General features: G+C 29.2%; 1 protein-coding gene across 2 annotated transcripts; it reads right to left on the bottom strand.

Annotated features, from left to right (window-relative positions):
- Window positions 1–782: 782 nt before the first annotated feature.
- Window positions 783–15,288, bottom strand: LOC133703100 (protein LIGHT-DEPENDENT SHORT HYPOCOTYLS 10-like). Of its 2 annotated transcripts, XM_062127525.1 has the most exons (3): window positions 14,593–15,288; window positions 1,441–1,463; window positions 783–1,056 (listed from the first exon to the last, which is right to left on the bottom strand). In XM_062127525.1, the coding sequence occupies exon 1, from the start codon at window positions 15,149–15,151 to the stop codon at window positions 14,618–14,620; it is 534 nt and encodes a 177-aa protein (XP_061983509.1). In that variant the 5' UTR covers window positions 15,152–15,288; the 3' UTR covers window positions 783–1,056; window positions 1,441–1,463; window positions 14,593–14,617. The 2 variants fall into 2 exon arrangements, with proteins under 2 accessions (XP_061983509.1, XP_061983508.1); XM_062127524.1 differs by lacking the exon at window positions 1,441–1,463 and having other exon boundaries at window positions 14,593–15,286.
- Between the last annotated feature and the right edge of the window lie 223 nt (window positions 15,289–15,511).

The following is a 15,511-nucleotide window of genomic DNA, read 5'->3' as shown; positions in this document are numbered from 1 at the left end:
CGGAAAGTCATTAGTAATTAAATCATTAATCATGCAAGGCCATAACTAAGACTAATTAGTTTAGGCTCTTCCTAACATAATAACAATAGAGAGGTTACATATTCAATTCCTATCAAAAACTAATTTTGATAACAAGAAGCTCTTTCCGGGCACTTTGCTGTAGAACGAAGGGTTTAGGTAGTGTTTAATATTATGTTTTGGAAGTGTTTTTGAAAAATTTTAAATATATATTTTTTTAAATTAATATGTTTTTAATATTTTCAGATCATTTTAATATGCTAATGTCAAAAATAATTTTTTAAAAATAAAAAAATATTATTTTAATATATTTTAAAATGAAAAATAACTACAATCACATTTTCAAATACATTTTTAATCACCACCCTCATTAATAAAACTATATATTTTCGATCAACGAATTGGAAGAGATCCCTCAAAATTTCCAAAATATCCATTTTATCACTAGATTTAGTAGTTCAAATTTACCCCCTTTCCTTTGACATTTTCCCCCATATTTCTTGGAAAAGTTTTCTTTGCCCCTCTTATTTAAATCCTACTTTCCTCCCTGACTGCATGCATGCATATAGAAACCAACTAGTTAGCCAAAGAGGAAATCTATATGCCCGAGCGCTTGCACAGGAATAAGATTCACTACGAAGAAAAACTAGGTTCAACATTCTCTACAGCTCATTTAACAAGAGGTGAGCCCAGAGCTTCATTTTGGCAGAAGCTGAAAGCCATTTTCACATTAGCAGAAGACACTAGTTAATCTTTTCTGCAGCAAAGGAACAACAGAGCTGGATATATAGTGTTAACGTTCTACAAATTAAGAAGTAAAGGATGCAATAGAACATAACGACTAGAGTTTTAAATTCCCTCGGACTTCGAATGGTTCAGACCAGCCTACTAGGACAAGATTATTTAGAAGCAGGCTGTGCCATATATATAACAACATCTGCGAAGAGAGAACCTAGCTAATAGTAGCGAAGTAGAGGCTAGACCTCCAACATTTGCCTTTTTCTCAAACTTCATATCCATTTGTCCTATTGTGTGATCCTGCAAAGATCAACAAAAGCAAAATGTTACTTGCAATTACCAATGCTTTCAGTAACCAAATATGCCTCTTTCAATCCAATACACACACACACACACACACACACACACAGAGGATTTTCCATGATGAAATAATACTAGTATTCCACTACCAGATTCTGTATCAAACTGTAAAGTCATTAATTCAGAAGCACAAATCTTTTCATGAAACCGCCTGAACCCAGCATTTATGTTATAGTTATTCTGGTAATTTTAAACTACATTCTCTAGCCACTAAACAATCTGCAATATCGAGGTCATCACAGTCCTCCCACTGAACCACTCCTACTGCCAATTTAGGTTAGATATCTACTGCCAGTACCAGTTATCCATGGATAAAATCTTTACCTGATTGAATTTAATAAATTTCCCTGCATTGAGGAGAATGTTACAGACGTCAGAACATACAGCTTTGGCACACAGAACCAAAAGCAAATAAAGGAGAGAATAGACAAAAGAATTCACCGTTAACCCAAAAAAATAACAAAAAACAAAAAACAAAGCAAAGAGTAATAACTTAAGAGTTTTTTGTGGTTTTCAGAAGTTTAAAAAATATGGATAAAATAACATAGTAAAAAAATATTTAGAAAAAAATACAGTTTAGAGAGTAGCAGGTGACATCTACGACTCGTGAGTCGTAAGTGTCATATGTGACTCTTTACAAAATTAAAAATAGATTAACACAATTTAAAATAAAGAGAGGAGAGAAATAAACAAGGAAATAAAAAAAGAAAAAACCTTAAAAACATACTGAAATTCCGATAACAACACCATTTGTACCGTTAAAAAGATATCAATGAGATAAATCCAACGACACCAAATAAGATCACAAATGGTGACCAGAGTGAGCCACACGAGCCGTCTAAATATGTTGGGGCTCATTTGCCTTCAGACAGTTCGTGTGGCACACTCCGGTCATCATTGGTGACCTTTCTTTATGTCATTGGATTCATATTGTCGATATCTTTTCAACGGTGCAAGTGGTATCATTATCAGAGCTTTGGTGTGCCTCTAGGGTCTTTTTCTTTCTTTTCTTCCTTGTTTTTCTCTCTCTTATCTCTTCTCTCTCTCCTCCTTGTAATTTGTGAAGAGAGAGAAGAGAGAAAAAGTAAAAAAATATAAAACGATTCCAAAGGCATACTAAAGCTCCGGTAACGACACCATTGATACTATTGAATAGATCTCGATGAGACAAATAAAATGACATTAAAGAAGGTAACAAACAATATCTATAGTGTGCCATTCGAGTCGTTTGAAGACAAATGAGGCTTGACACATTTGAACGGTTTGTGTGGCCAACTTTGATTACCTTTTGTGATCGTCCTTGGTGTTGTTGGATTCATCTCATCGATATTTTTTTATTGGTACCGATGGTGTCATTATTGAAGTTTTGATGTGTCTCGAGAGTCATTTTTCTTTTTTTTCCTTGTTTCTCTCTCTCTCTCTTATCTCCTTTCTCTTTATTGTAAATTGTGTCAACCTATTTTAACTTTGAAGAGAGTCATAGATGTCATATGCAACTCTCTAAACTATGCTACTTTTCTAAATATTTATTTATTATGTTATTTTTTTAAGTGCTAAAGTACAAAAAAAACTCTAATGCCTAAAGATTTAAATTGTAGTTAAGGTTGTGTTAGGTATATGGTTTTAAATATAGAGTGAGATGTTGAAATATTAAGGTTTAAGAAAGAAGTTTTAAAGGTGTAAAAAGTCTTAGAGAGTGAATTGTTAATGATGTTCAGTAGTAATTGAAAAAATCATAAGTTATAATGAAATCCATACTTAATAAATTATGTTTATAAATGGATCTACAACTTAAAATTTAAACTATGATAATAAATGATGAAATATTTGACTTAAATTAAATAAATAAAAGATCAAAAAAATAATAAAAATAGGACCTTACTTTATTTTATTGGAGGGTAAGTTTTACTATTTATGCTTGGAGGGTGCAGTTAAATGTTAATCTTAATTTTTTATCCTCTCAACCATCATGCACCAAACATATGCTAAATTTTCACTCTATCTTCTCATACAAAAAAGAAACATCCTAATAAAACCTAAAATAAAAATAAGCATTGCAAATAAACTCTGAATTATTAGCTTCGATCTAATTGTAAGCCTAGCATGTTAGGCATGCCATCTTAAGCGAATAATATAGTATTATGTTTGATGAGTAACGAACATCATTTTATTAACCTTATTTATATATTATATAAACTATAATATAAGGTGTAAGGGAGAGGGATAGAGGGAGGGAGTTGTGGTCTAAGGTTAAAGAGTTTTCAAATATATAGCTCATATTTACTGTATAAAATCAAGTAAACAATTAATCACAATATATAAGAATGTGCAGCAATCAACCAAGTTTAACAAAATAATAATAGGTTGGGAAAGAAAAGCTTTGCTTTTGTATTACTGTTGACTAATAGATATTTACTGAAAATAATAGGATGTTTGTACGAGGGAAAGATTTTTAATTTGAACCAAACAATCTTAATAAGAAATATGATGTCGACTGTAAATTCTTCTAACAATTATTAGCAAAAAACAATTGGATTAAGTTGTATATATTTTGAATACTTGTAATTATGGAGAATTATTCTCGTTTCCATAACTATAGAAAATAGTATTATTATAGGATATTGTAATATTTAATTTATTCATAAACAACATTTTTTGTATAAAAAGCCTTTAATGAAAAAAAAAACAAATATAAGGAAAAGTTATTGGATACAAGTTACAATTATTTAAGATCCTAGTTTGACATGATATTAAAGCGTAATTCAACTCTAAAGAACATGTTCAAATGAGTTTAATCTTGAATTGAAAAACTATTTTTTCGAATCCAAACTCTTTTCACAAATTTGTTGTTTACTCAAATCTTTTAATTCCCTAACTAGTATCTAGCAACAACATATCTAGTAGAAGTAGTAGCAATTGCATTAACAATAACACTGATCCAACAATGAAATCTACCACTTTAGTAGCAACATTAGAAACCACTAAACCAACAACAGTAACAGAAACCAACGATCTAGAAACAACACATAACCAATAATCCAATAGATAAAAGATCTAATATCAGTGAGTTATAACTGATCCACCATAAGCACCAATTCAGACTTTGTGTTTTGATAAAAGGATAATCATCACTAAAACTAAAGTAGTTTCCTATCGGCAACAAATCACTTAACTTGTAGTAGTTTTTTAGCCGTAGCATGTCTCTATAATTATTATACAAATCAAATTCAGGCAAACATTTCCCCTTTCTGAATTGGTGAGACGATTCTAAATGAGAATTACTATCGACATCGAACATTAAATTATATATTAGTGCCCAAACGTACTCTTAGCACTTGAAAATCCTTTATTCAAGAACAAGCCATGAAGAATGATAGGGTCAAGAGTTGGTTTACTAACTCTATGTTCTCCTAGTTAGCAAGTTGATATATTGATCTTCCTACTACCAATGATGTATAGGATGTAATCTTAACTACATACTATGACAATTCAGATCAAATCATAATTTTTGAAGTAAACTATCAAAGCTTATTGGCAAGTCAGAATGGACATTCTCTCTTAACCTAATACAATGAATTTGTCACTGTGTTTTTTAAAACTCACCATAACACTCTATCAAATGTAGGCATAAATACTTGTTGTTATTGCTCAACATTTGCTTCATATGTTTCTTAGTGTACTGGACCTTGTTTCTAACCAAGTGCTTAATAAATGTCTATGCAAATACCGATTTATTACCTTAAAGCAAAGTTATGCATATGTCTAGAAATTAAGAGAAAAGTTATTGGAAACACCTTTGTATTTTTTTAAATTGCAATTATGGTTGCCGATCATCAATGAAGACCATATTCAATTTTCTTTAAACCTCTTTAAGAGAATTGATATAAACAATTGAAATATTCCTACTAAGGTGAGAGCAACCATTCAAAGTAGTAATGTTATGAAATTATATGATATCCTGAATGGTGGGACTTTAACAAAAATCCTCGAAAGCAATTGACAAGTAAGGTGGCCATAACAATTATGAATGCAACACCTTTGATAGGTAGTGCTAATGTAGCCCATCTAGGTATTGTTGGTAAGGAAAAAAAAAATTTCTACACATTCTTTTAATAACACTTAGATAATTGACATCGATGCTTCAGATCATATGACTAATAATTCAAGCCTATTGTATTCTATCACCACCTCACCATATTCCATTATTTCTATTACCAATGGTAACGCCTCTCTTACTGGAAAGAAGTTCACAGTTTTATTTGACAAACTTATTTTATATATTATGGATATTTATAAAAAATATCTCATAACTTATTCTTTTTTCACATTGCCTTAATTATTTTAAAAATCATACTTTACGTCCTCAGTCAACTGAATATTTAAAATTAGAAAAAATAATTAAATTAACCTCATATGCCAACAAATAAACCCATATCAAACTCCTTAACTTCATAATTCCAAGAAAAAAAGCCCATATCATAAAACCAAAAAATTCAATAAACGATCTAGTTTTGATCTTCCTTTTTATTGTTTTTCAAATATGCTTTCTCCTATTCTTCTTATTGTTTTGTTTTTCCCTTTAATTTTTACAATTGGGTTCTATGAACTTTGTGTTGAGATTTTGGCTTAATGAGGTTCTTTTTTCAGTGAAGAGAGAAAGAAAAATGATGATGTATATTACTTCAGGATTGGGATGATGAATGGTGAACAAACCTAAATAAATAAAAATAGATGGGTAAGTAAATGGAGACATAAGCATTTTAAATATTGTTTAAGTTTCAAGCCTTTAACAATCTGTTGGAAAAAACTGAATAACACATGATTAAAAATTGGAATTCATTTGCTATGGGTTTTGAATAACATAATCATAGTTTCACTAACGTTAATCACTTTTTCAAGGTTATGGATTAGCTATGGGTTTTGAAAAATGCATTTGTACCTGCAATTTGACAATGTTTTGACTTATTTTTTATTATACAAAGAGAGAAACATTTAACTTTTTATACCTAAGATACTATTAGATATGGTGAAAAATGATGGATCATATTGTGGTAGAAAAAGGAGATGGGTAAGGGCTGGTACTATAAGGTAAGAGATGAGGTGATGCAATGGTTGTTGGTTTTGGTTTGATGTTGAATAATATAAAGGATGGGTTAGTTTTGGTTAAAGTGTGAAGGAGAATAATGGCTACGGTTTGTCCTTTTTTTTTTTTTTTAATTTGATGGAAAAATTATAATATTTAATATAAGGGTTAATTAGTTATTAATTAAAATATAATGGTAATCTTGTAAATAATCTAATATTTCTTGTTGACTTTTTCTTAGTGGACTAGAGTGAGGGTGTAAAGTGTAATTTTTAAAATAGAAGAGGTAATATAAAAAAAAAGAGTAAACTATAAGATTTTTTTTTAATTATCCCTATATATTATTCTTGTTGTTCAATCCTTTTCTTACAACTTCCTATCGATAAGTCAAATTACCCCAACCTTAGTTATTTTGTTTTTGCCTATATTTTGTGTTTTTCAAAACATTTTAATCAAACAAACTCTTGGCTATGGTGTTAGAGGATGCAAGTTATATTAGTTTGACTTAATCAATAATTGATTACAAAAGTTGAGATAGACTAATCCTTTTAGAGGGTAGACAATGAAAAATAATTGATGTGGTCATGACATCATTGTTTAGGTCATTTATCTTATGGTTATCATTGAAAACTAAAACCTCATCGATTCATAGATATTATTAAGTCAACTTTTTATTATGATGTTTATGAATTGGCTAAGAGACATTATATCTCTTATTCAGATTGTTTTAACAAAAGTTCAGAACTATTCATGATTATTTATTTAGATGTTTAGGAACTAAGAAAAATTCCTTATTTTCTAGCACTTGTTATTTTATAAATTTTATTGATACTTGTATGAGGATGACATGGGCTACTCTTTTTTTTTTTAAAAAAAGTGATGTATGTGTAGTATTCCAAGAATTATATGGAATGGTGATGACTAAGTATTAAACAACCATCTTAGTTTTTCAATTCGATAATGGAGGGGTTTCATTAACTCTTCACTAACTCAACTTTTTTGTAGTAATAGGCTTCGCCACCTAGCCTCTTACTTAAATACTCCATAACAAAATAGTTCGGTAGAACAAAAGAATTGATAATTAATGCAAGTGGTTCAAGCCTCTCTCTATAGTATGAATATTCCTCAATCATATTCGGGAAAGAATGCCTAATTTGCTATTTATCTTATAAATTGAAAACCATCGACTGTTATTGATGTTCAAACTTTATAGAAGAAATTATAGACCTTTCTTTTTGCTCCTACTTTTCCTAATCTAGAATCATGAGTTTTTTTTTAAAAAAACTATGTATGTTTATATTCCTAAGCATCAACAAATAAAACTAGACTTGTGTGCCTATAAATATATCTATGTAGGCTATGCATGATTTCATAAAAGGTATTGGTGCTTGATCCTAAAATGAATATATTGCATATCTCATTAGACTTCCCTTTTCATGAACCAAAACCCTATTATTCAAGTGGAGTTTCTAAGTTTTTTCTTTAGAGGTAGAAATTTGTGAAGAAAATACCCAGAATGATGGAGAAGAGTTTAAAAGATTGGAGTCAATCAAAGAACAATTAAATTCATATACAATTCTCTACCATGAGAGTCCTTTAAATCAAAATGAAAACAATAATTTTGGCCACTCAAACAATACTTAGAATTGATTGTTGAAAGATTTATAAGTGACTGATTTCTTTATGCCCCTTTTACATCAAGGATCGAAGAACTTGTTTAGGGTGTTTTTTTCCTTCAAGAAACCTCTAACACTTTTATTGATGAATCATATAACTCTATATAAAATATTGAGTTTAAATATCAATATAGATCAACTAGATACATCCTTATAAAATAGTGAACCTAATTCCAAAGTCAAAACCAAATATCCTATAATAAATCACATGTATATCCATCAATTATCTAAGTCTTGTGCATTTACTTGAGATCAATTATTTTTTATATCCACTCTTAGCAATATATAGGATGCATTAGTTGACCATAAGTAGACTAAGAAATCAAACATTTATTTTTAGAAACTAAATGAATTGATTAAAAAATAAATTTTCATTGAAAAACACAAAAATATCATAAGAAACATAAGTAAAAAAGAAAAAATATAAAAACATATTACATACTTTGTTTAGTTAAGAAAACTACTAAATACTTTAATTAATATCCATACTAGCTGAGTTCAAATATATTCAAAATAAAAAATTAAGATTGGATAATTTAAAAACATTTAAAATTTTAACTATACAATTAAATATTAGTTAATCACTATGCATAAAACATAAGCAATTAAAGCTCGGTAGTTTGAAATTATTAATGGTTATTTTCATTTTTTAAATAAAATAAACAATCTTTCATATCAAAAACATCTCTTTCTATATCTTTTGAAATGGAAGCTAATATATTTTTAAATTTATTTTTTTAATAAAAATCATCTTATACTCGAAGAATTTAACTAGTTGATTATTAAAATCCTAATAAAAAACTTTTTTAGTGCTTTCCTTTAGAGAAAAGCAATAAAAGCTACGAAAGCAGGAGGCCAAACAGAAGCTATATCTTTCAAAAAATTTCAAAAGAAAAATAAAACTTTATCTCATTTGTTTCTTCTAACATAAAATCAATAATAAGGCCTTATCAATCAACTTAAGTATTAGAATTGAGTTTGTTTGTTTTTTTTTTGAAATTTAATTGAGTATTTCTTTGGTATTTTGTCAAAGTATTAGGATTGAGTTCAAAATCTTCCAACCCCTTTTCTCTTCTAATTAAATTATAATAAAAAAATAAGGTGGGAATGAAAATGAAATTCCACGCCTTTTCTACTTCATTATTTTCATCAAATATGATCATTTTGTTCCATGTCTGTCTGAATTATAGTTTGAAGAAAACATTTACAAAAAAATTGTTCAATCGATATTGCTTTACAAGGTTAAGTTCAATTGCCGTTCAAAATTTAAAAATTTAAGGATGGTTCTGTCATAAAAAATAAAATGATGGGAATGCCAATTTGAAACTTTCATATTTTTTAAAGTTTTTGGTTAATGGAACATTTTGAAAGGAAATGAAAATTAAAAATGTGTATTTTCATTTTCTGGGAGGAGATGAAGATAAAAATGATGAACAAGAATGAGACTCATTAATTTCTTAAAAATTAAAACTTCTTAGTTTACTCTATTTTATAGCTTTTATAAAATGATGAAGATAATAGCTTTTATATTAATTAAATTTTTGGTATATGAACTTCTTAGTTTACTCTATTTTAAAGGTATCTATACCTTTTTTTCAATTATTATTTAAATGTTTATACTTGCACTTCATTTCTTTAAAAAAAAATTAAAAGGGAAGGAAAACACACTGTATACAAAGACGCAAATTACTATTCATTATAATAGTAAAATTATGGTTTTTCCTTTTCTAAAAACTACTTATAGTTGTTTTGCACTTGTTTTTGTATGTTTACATAGTGATTAGTCATTAAAAGATTATTGAGATATATATTTGTAAAAAATCCTAATTTTTCTAAAATACAAAACATTATAGCACTAACAAAGAGTGGCATAATTATCTTTTCATTTTTTTTTTGTATAGTAAATTGACAAGTACACCAATGGACTAAAACAAATCAAATCATAGGTTCAAGGGGCTTTTTCTTTCCCCTCAGTTTTAAAAAAATTATTTGTTTACTATCGTTGCTAGTTTTTTTATTGTCTGATTAAAATAAAACTAATTTATTAAACATAAGTGGAGTTATAATTCAAGTAATTTGTTTTTTTGATTTCTTATAAACACACTTGCATTACTTAGACATTATTTTTACACAAAAAATATAAACCCGGGCAAATATCTAGTTTCATCCAAAGAACGATGGTTGTTAAATTTACATGTAACATGCCGGCATACTCTTCAAGGATATATTCAACTTTCAATTTATTTTTATTAGAGGGTTTGTATTTTATTTATGTTTTTATTTTTTCTATTTGAATTTTTCTACTTTTCAGAATCTTTAATTGTGTTTTTGTTAGAAGTGATTAGGTGATAATATGTTTGTTTTTCAGTTGATGTGGTTGCCATAACCAAGTAAATTAAGAAAAAGTACAAAAAAATCCGATTTTGATTCAAAAAGGAAATTAAACCAACCCATCATATAATTTTTTTTTTAGTTTGATTATAATTGAGGTTTTGTTGAATCTAACTGTCATGATTTTACTTAGTTTTATAAACAGGGAGTATTGATGATGAAGTAGAAGGAAAAACAATTAAATAGTGATGATTTGTTTCTTAAACTTGATATAGATTTTTATATTTTGTTTTTAGTCAATAAGATCAAATATTTTAAGGAGAATTTATAATTGTTTACAAAAAGTTATCTTTGTTGTATAATGAATTTATAATTAAAATTTCCAATGCCTTACAAACTAATAAATTTCTTTTTTTTATTTTTTTATTAGAGGTGGTGTTTTTTAGGTCTATGGAAAAGTGGAGGAAATTGAATGAATCTAACTTCTCTCTTTTTAGAGAACAATTTGCCTTTAAGTTTTTTTTAACTTTTAATTTGAATGAATTTGATATTTGTTGTTTTAATATCTATATATAGTCTATAAATTTTTTTACTTTATCAAGTATAAGTTGTTGAAGAATTTCATATAGGATGAAAAAAATAAAAGAAAAGTACATTCAAATCACATAATAAAAGTAAAAACACATAATTAGAAATAAATTGAAAATTTCAAGTGCACTTATTGAATAGGTCAATATGCCACATCAATTTAACAGCCACATAAACATATAATAATGGAAGCACTGATTATAAAATATTTGAAAGTTTGCCTATTCAAATTGTAAAAATAAAAATATTCAAATGAAAATGAAGAAGAAAGTTTCATACATGAAGAAACCATTGATTATAAAATATTTGAATGTTCGCATACAATCACAATACCACGTACACTTACAATAATATCGCTACTATAACAATATCTATCAAGAAAAACAATAAAATTAAAAATAATTTTAAAAATTCCTTGAATGGAAAATGAAATTGAAAATGATTTTTCATTAATTTTATTTTTTCTAAAAAATTATTACATTGAATTAAATGATTTTGAACTACGTTCTATTCCAAGCATAGAATTAGAATCAAAATCTTGTTCTAATTCCTCAATTTCGATTCTATACATTTTAATTTTTAGCTGATACGTTTTATTCACTCACTATATCTAAATGGTTCTTTAAGGTGCCAATTTACTACAAAACTCTTCGAAATTATTCACATTATTTACATAGAAAGGATTTACTTCTGCCTTGTGTTCAGCATAATTATTGACGTCTAATCTTAAGTATCCAGTATTTTTTATTTTTATTTTTTGGCTAACTTGCTGGAAAAAGGTACTCTGTTATTATAATTCACTGCATAATTTGGCTTAAAAGGAAATTTCACTACGCTTTTGCTTCTTAATTTCTAGTTTTGAGCACTCAATGTTTCAGAGAATCATTTAACTTGAAAACTTTTTAAGCAATTTGAGTAGACACACGCTAGTTTTTGCTATTAAATTTTAACTAGAAGGAGAGATATAAAAAATATTAAGTACTTAAGTTTGAGGGTTGTTTAACTCTCTAATACAGTGGCCAGTGTACGTATGGGTAGAGCGCTAGGTAGAGACTAGTAAGAACGAGAAAAAAATTTCCATCCTCCCCCATTCTTCCTTAACATCTTTATCCCTCTTCCTCTTTTGTTCATTGCTCATATGCATGCCTAGAATTCCACCAAAAATTTCCAGCAAAAGAGTATAATTCTTTTCTTTTTCATCCCTTGGTGTTAATTATATCATGATTTCCGAGGCTAGCCTCATGGATATATTATCAATGTTATCCATGCTGCAAACTTTCTTTTTCAATTGCTTGAAAAAAAAAAAAAAGCTTTATATATGTAGACTTGTAATATGTGAGCTAGGCACCAGCTGGTACATGGAAGCAAATGCCCATGGGAAATGAATTCAAGGAACAACTATATTAAACAAATAAAAAAAATCACAGAAAATTTCTCACACAAACATGTTTGCAATTATTATTTTTCAATGAGAAACCAATAACTTAAACTTTATACATTACATGAAATTATTTTTAAAATATCACTTAGTAACTTAAAATCTCGATAACTGAATAATTATGAGTTCTAATCTTACGGCTATTATTTAAATTTTTGAATTAAAATAATTATTAATTTACTGTTATCATGTATCATATTATTTTGTATGAAAATTATAGTACAAAAATTGTGTTTGTAAATTATTTTTCTTCAAGAAATCTCTTATAAGCTAAATTTGAATGTTATTTAACATATTCTTACCTTGAATCCTTAAACCATAAGCTGCCTCTAAATTACGAAATTTGTTTCCCAGTAACATCAATAATATATAATTTTCTTATAAAAACAACAATAATTACATAAAAATTGTTTTCTAAAGAAGAAAGAGGAAAATTAATTGTTGATTTAAGGCTAACATATTTCATTTATAAGATTAATTTAATGAAGAATATCCATCTTCTTTCTATGATGAACTCGTAGAAATGAAATTGATTTCGATGTTCATTTGCAAACAGTTCGCAAGATTGGAGTTTTTTTGTTACTGAAAGATAGATATTTGAAAAGCACACATAATTCTTGGTTTCACTTACCTTGAGACATTATATTCATGTGGAAAAATAAAATCTACCTGCACATACAACAGATTGATTGGATATAAAGTTTTTTAAAAAAACATTATGGTAAGGAATATTTTCGTTAGCCAAGTTCTTTTGATTTATCTGGACCATATTCTTTTGATTTATCAGAATTCTAATAGAAAACATTAACCTCTCCTAGCATAAAACCCTATTATTTCTAAGAGTTGAAGCTGGTATTAGAGAGCTTAATGGCCAGCAAATTTTGTGCCCTTGCCACAACTATGCCTACCGCTTCTTCTACTTACTCGAATGCCTACCAATTCTAAGTCTCAGTCACGTCTCTCTTTTTCCATAAACTAACGGCAGCTAAACATGTCCGGAAAACTAAAGTCATCCCTCTGTTGAATAGCCACTGGTCTAACTAATGGAACAGATCCCTATTCACAAAACTTCAATACTTGAGTCAGGTGTTGCTTATGAAACTGCTGATGGTGGAGAGACTTTACTTGGATTAAAAGACCTAGCTAGTATGCTAAGTACTTAGAGTGTATAGGGTATAGAATAGAGTGTCTATTAGGAAGATCCTCTCTCGTGGTTCAACAGCTGAGCTCGAGAGTTATTTCAAGGACTAATAAAATTCCAGGTTGCCTGCTTAAATGAAAAGATGCTTTATTTTCTCAAATGAAAGTGATCTTTAGAATAGAAGAAATCATGATTTTCGCACAACCACTAGGAAAATCTATTGATGAAGACAGTAATGCATAACACTACCTGGGACAGACATAATATTTACTGACTCTTTCTCGATATTTGTGCGTCATCCTTGCTTAGCCCTGGCTTTCTTTTTTATTCATAAAAAGAAAAAAAATAATATGTAGTAACTCATAAGAAAAATAATATGCATTTTTCTTCATTTATAACAAACGGCTGTTATATAACAATGGCAGCAAATCCATACATTGTATACACACACTGACACACAAGATATTGGTTCTACAGCAAGAAGATTAATAAATAATTCGTGGGAAGATAATATTATTTAAATATTAAGAGATATAATTGTGCATGTTAATTCAACGTCAATGTGTATAAAAATCACATGCAACCTCGGACATATCACATGATGGTCATTCATGGGGAGCAAAAAATCACGCAGAATCACAAACGAGGCAAAACGAGGGAAAAGTAAACAAGTTGTGAAATTTAATTAATTCGGAAACTGCACATGAACAGTGTTTTCATTGCATGATTTGAGAGAGAGGGAACAAAAATACTGTTCTTCCTTTCCAATCATAGTATCTGATATGTATGTGAATAATAAATAAATAAGGGTAAAATCTGTTGAGGTAAAATCATCATTTCACCAGAGTTGTTTCATCTTGTACAGCCTTGGAAGTGATAGCCAGATTAGGGTTTTGGAATGTGGGTTTAGGGTTTATGACAGAGAACGAAAACCCCAACACAGACTAGTTATTGTATATCATCAAGTCTTTGAATGTATTGAAAGTCTAATCAATCATCGTTTCTTTCTACTAACACACAATACACGTCTAACTTGTTATAATTCAACTATTTTAACACGTATGCCATTTTCAAGAATTGATTAAGTGGAACTTGATTTTTTCTAGCCATGTGGTTGATCGAAGATACATTTATATTTGTTCATTCTTAATAGAAGATTTCTGAAACAGCACACATTAATTACTATGTATTTAAATTTTATGATCAAGAGCGAAATTACCATTTATCTGAAGAAGCCAAAGGACTTAAGCTGACTGCATAGGAGGCTTCGCTTCATTTCTTGCCCTTATTTGAGTCTTCTTCTTCGTTTTCTTCTTGTATGGAATCCCCCTTGCCTTAGCTTGACACTCTTTCACTTCACGCAAATAAACCCGAATAGCTCCATTTCCAAAAGGGTTAGTCTCTGCAGATCCTCCATGCTCCTCGTAAGCTGCTCGAAGCCGTCCGATTAGGGCATCAAGGCTTCCCCAAGCTTGCCTTAGAGGGCAGGTACAAGGAGCAGGAGGATTAGGTTGTCCAAAAAAGACACAGCCATGTAGATGGACCTTAGTCTTGCCAAACTGATCGAGATACCGAAGGAAATCAAGGACGTGGTTGCAATTACTCTGAGATAGTGAAACTGGGGGTCTCTGATTCTTCAAGTACTGCCCAAAAGTGTTCCAGTCTCGCCGTTTCTGCGACTCATACCTGCTCAAAGGAGCCGGTTGAGGCTGGTAGTGATCGCCGCCAGATCGCGAAGAGCCCTCAGCAGAATCTTTAGGCCTTTGATCACCTGACATGATTAGTTTTTTTCTGCGGAAGAACTCCAGACTCTTTTGACAAGAAATGAAAAAAAGGAAAAAAAAAAAGGGTGGGTGATGGAGAAAGAAAGAAAAGAGGTGATAGAAGAATAGTGTGATAGTGCAGTGTGGAGAGATGAAATCACATCTTTGGGTCATAAATGAGTGGACATGAAATGGGCCCTACGAAGATGCCTTTGTTCCTTTTTTTTTTTTTTTAATGTAGTCATAAGATTTCACCATATAACTGGATTGGTTGATTCTGGTGAATTTATTGACCCTCTAACCCAAGATCAGTGAAATATATTTCTTACAAAAATAATATTATTATAATTTTTTTAATTAAAAAAATAAAGAATT

This window comes from Populus nigra, chromosome 9 (assembly GCF_951802175.1).
Source record: "Populus nigra chromosome 9, ddPopNigr1.1, whole genome shotgun sequence".
Classification (NCBI taxonomy): Eukaryota; Viridiplantae; Streptophyta; class Magnoliopsida; order Malpighiales; family Salicaceae; genus Populus; species Populus nigra.
The sequence above is the reverse complement of the archived record's forward strand: the minus strand, read 5'-3'. Positions and strand labels throughout refer to the sequence as shown.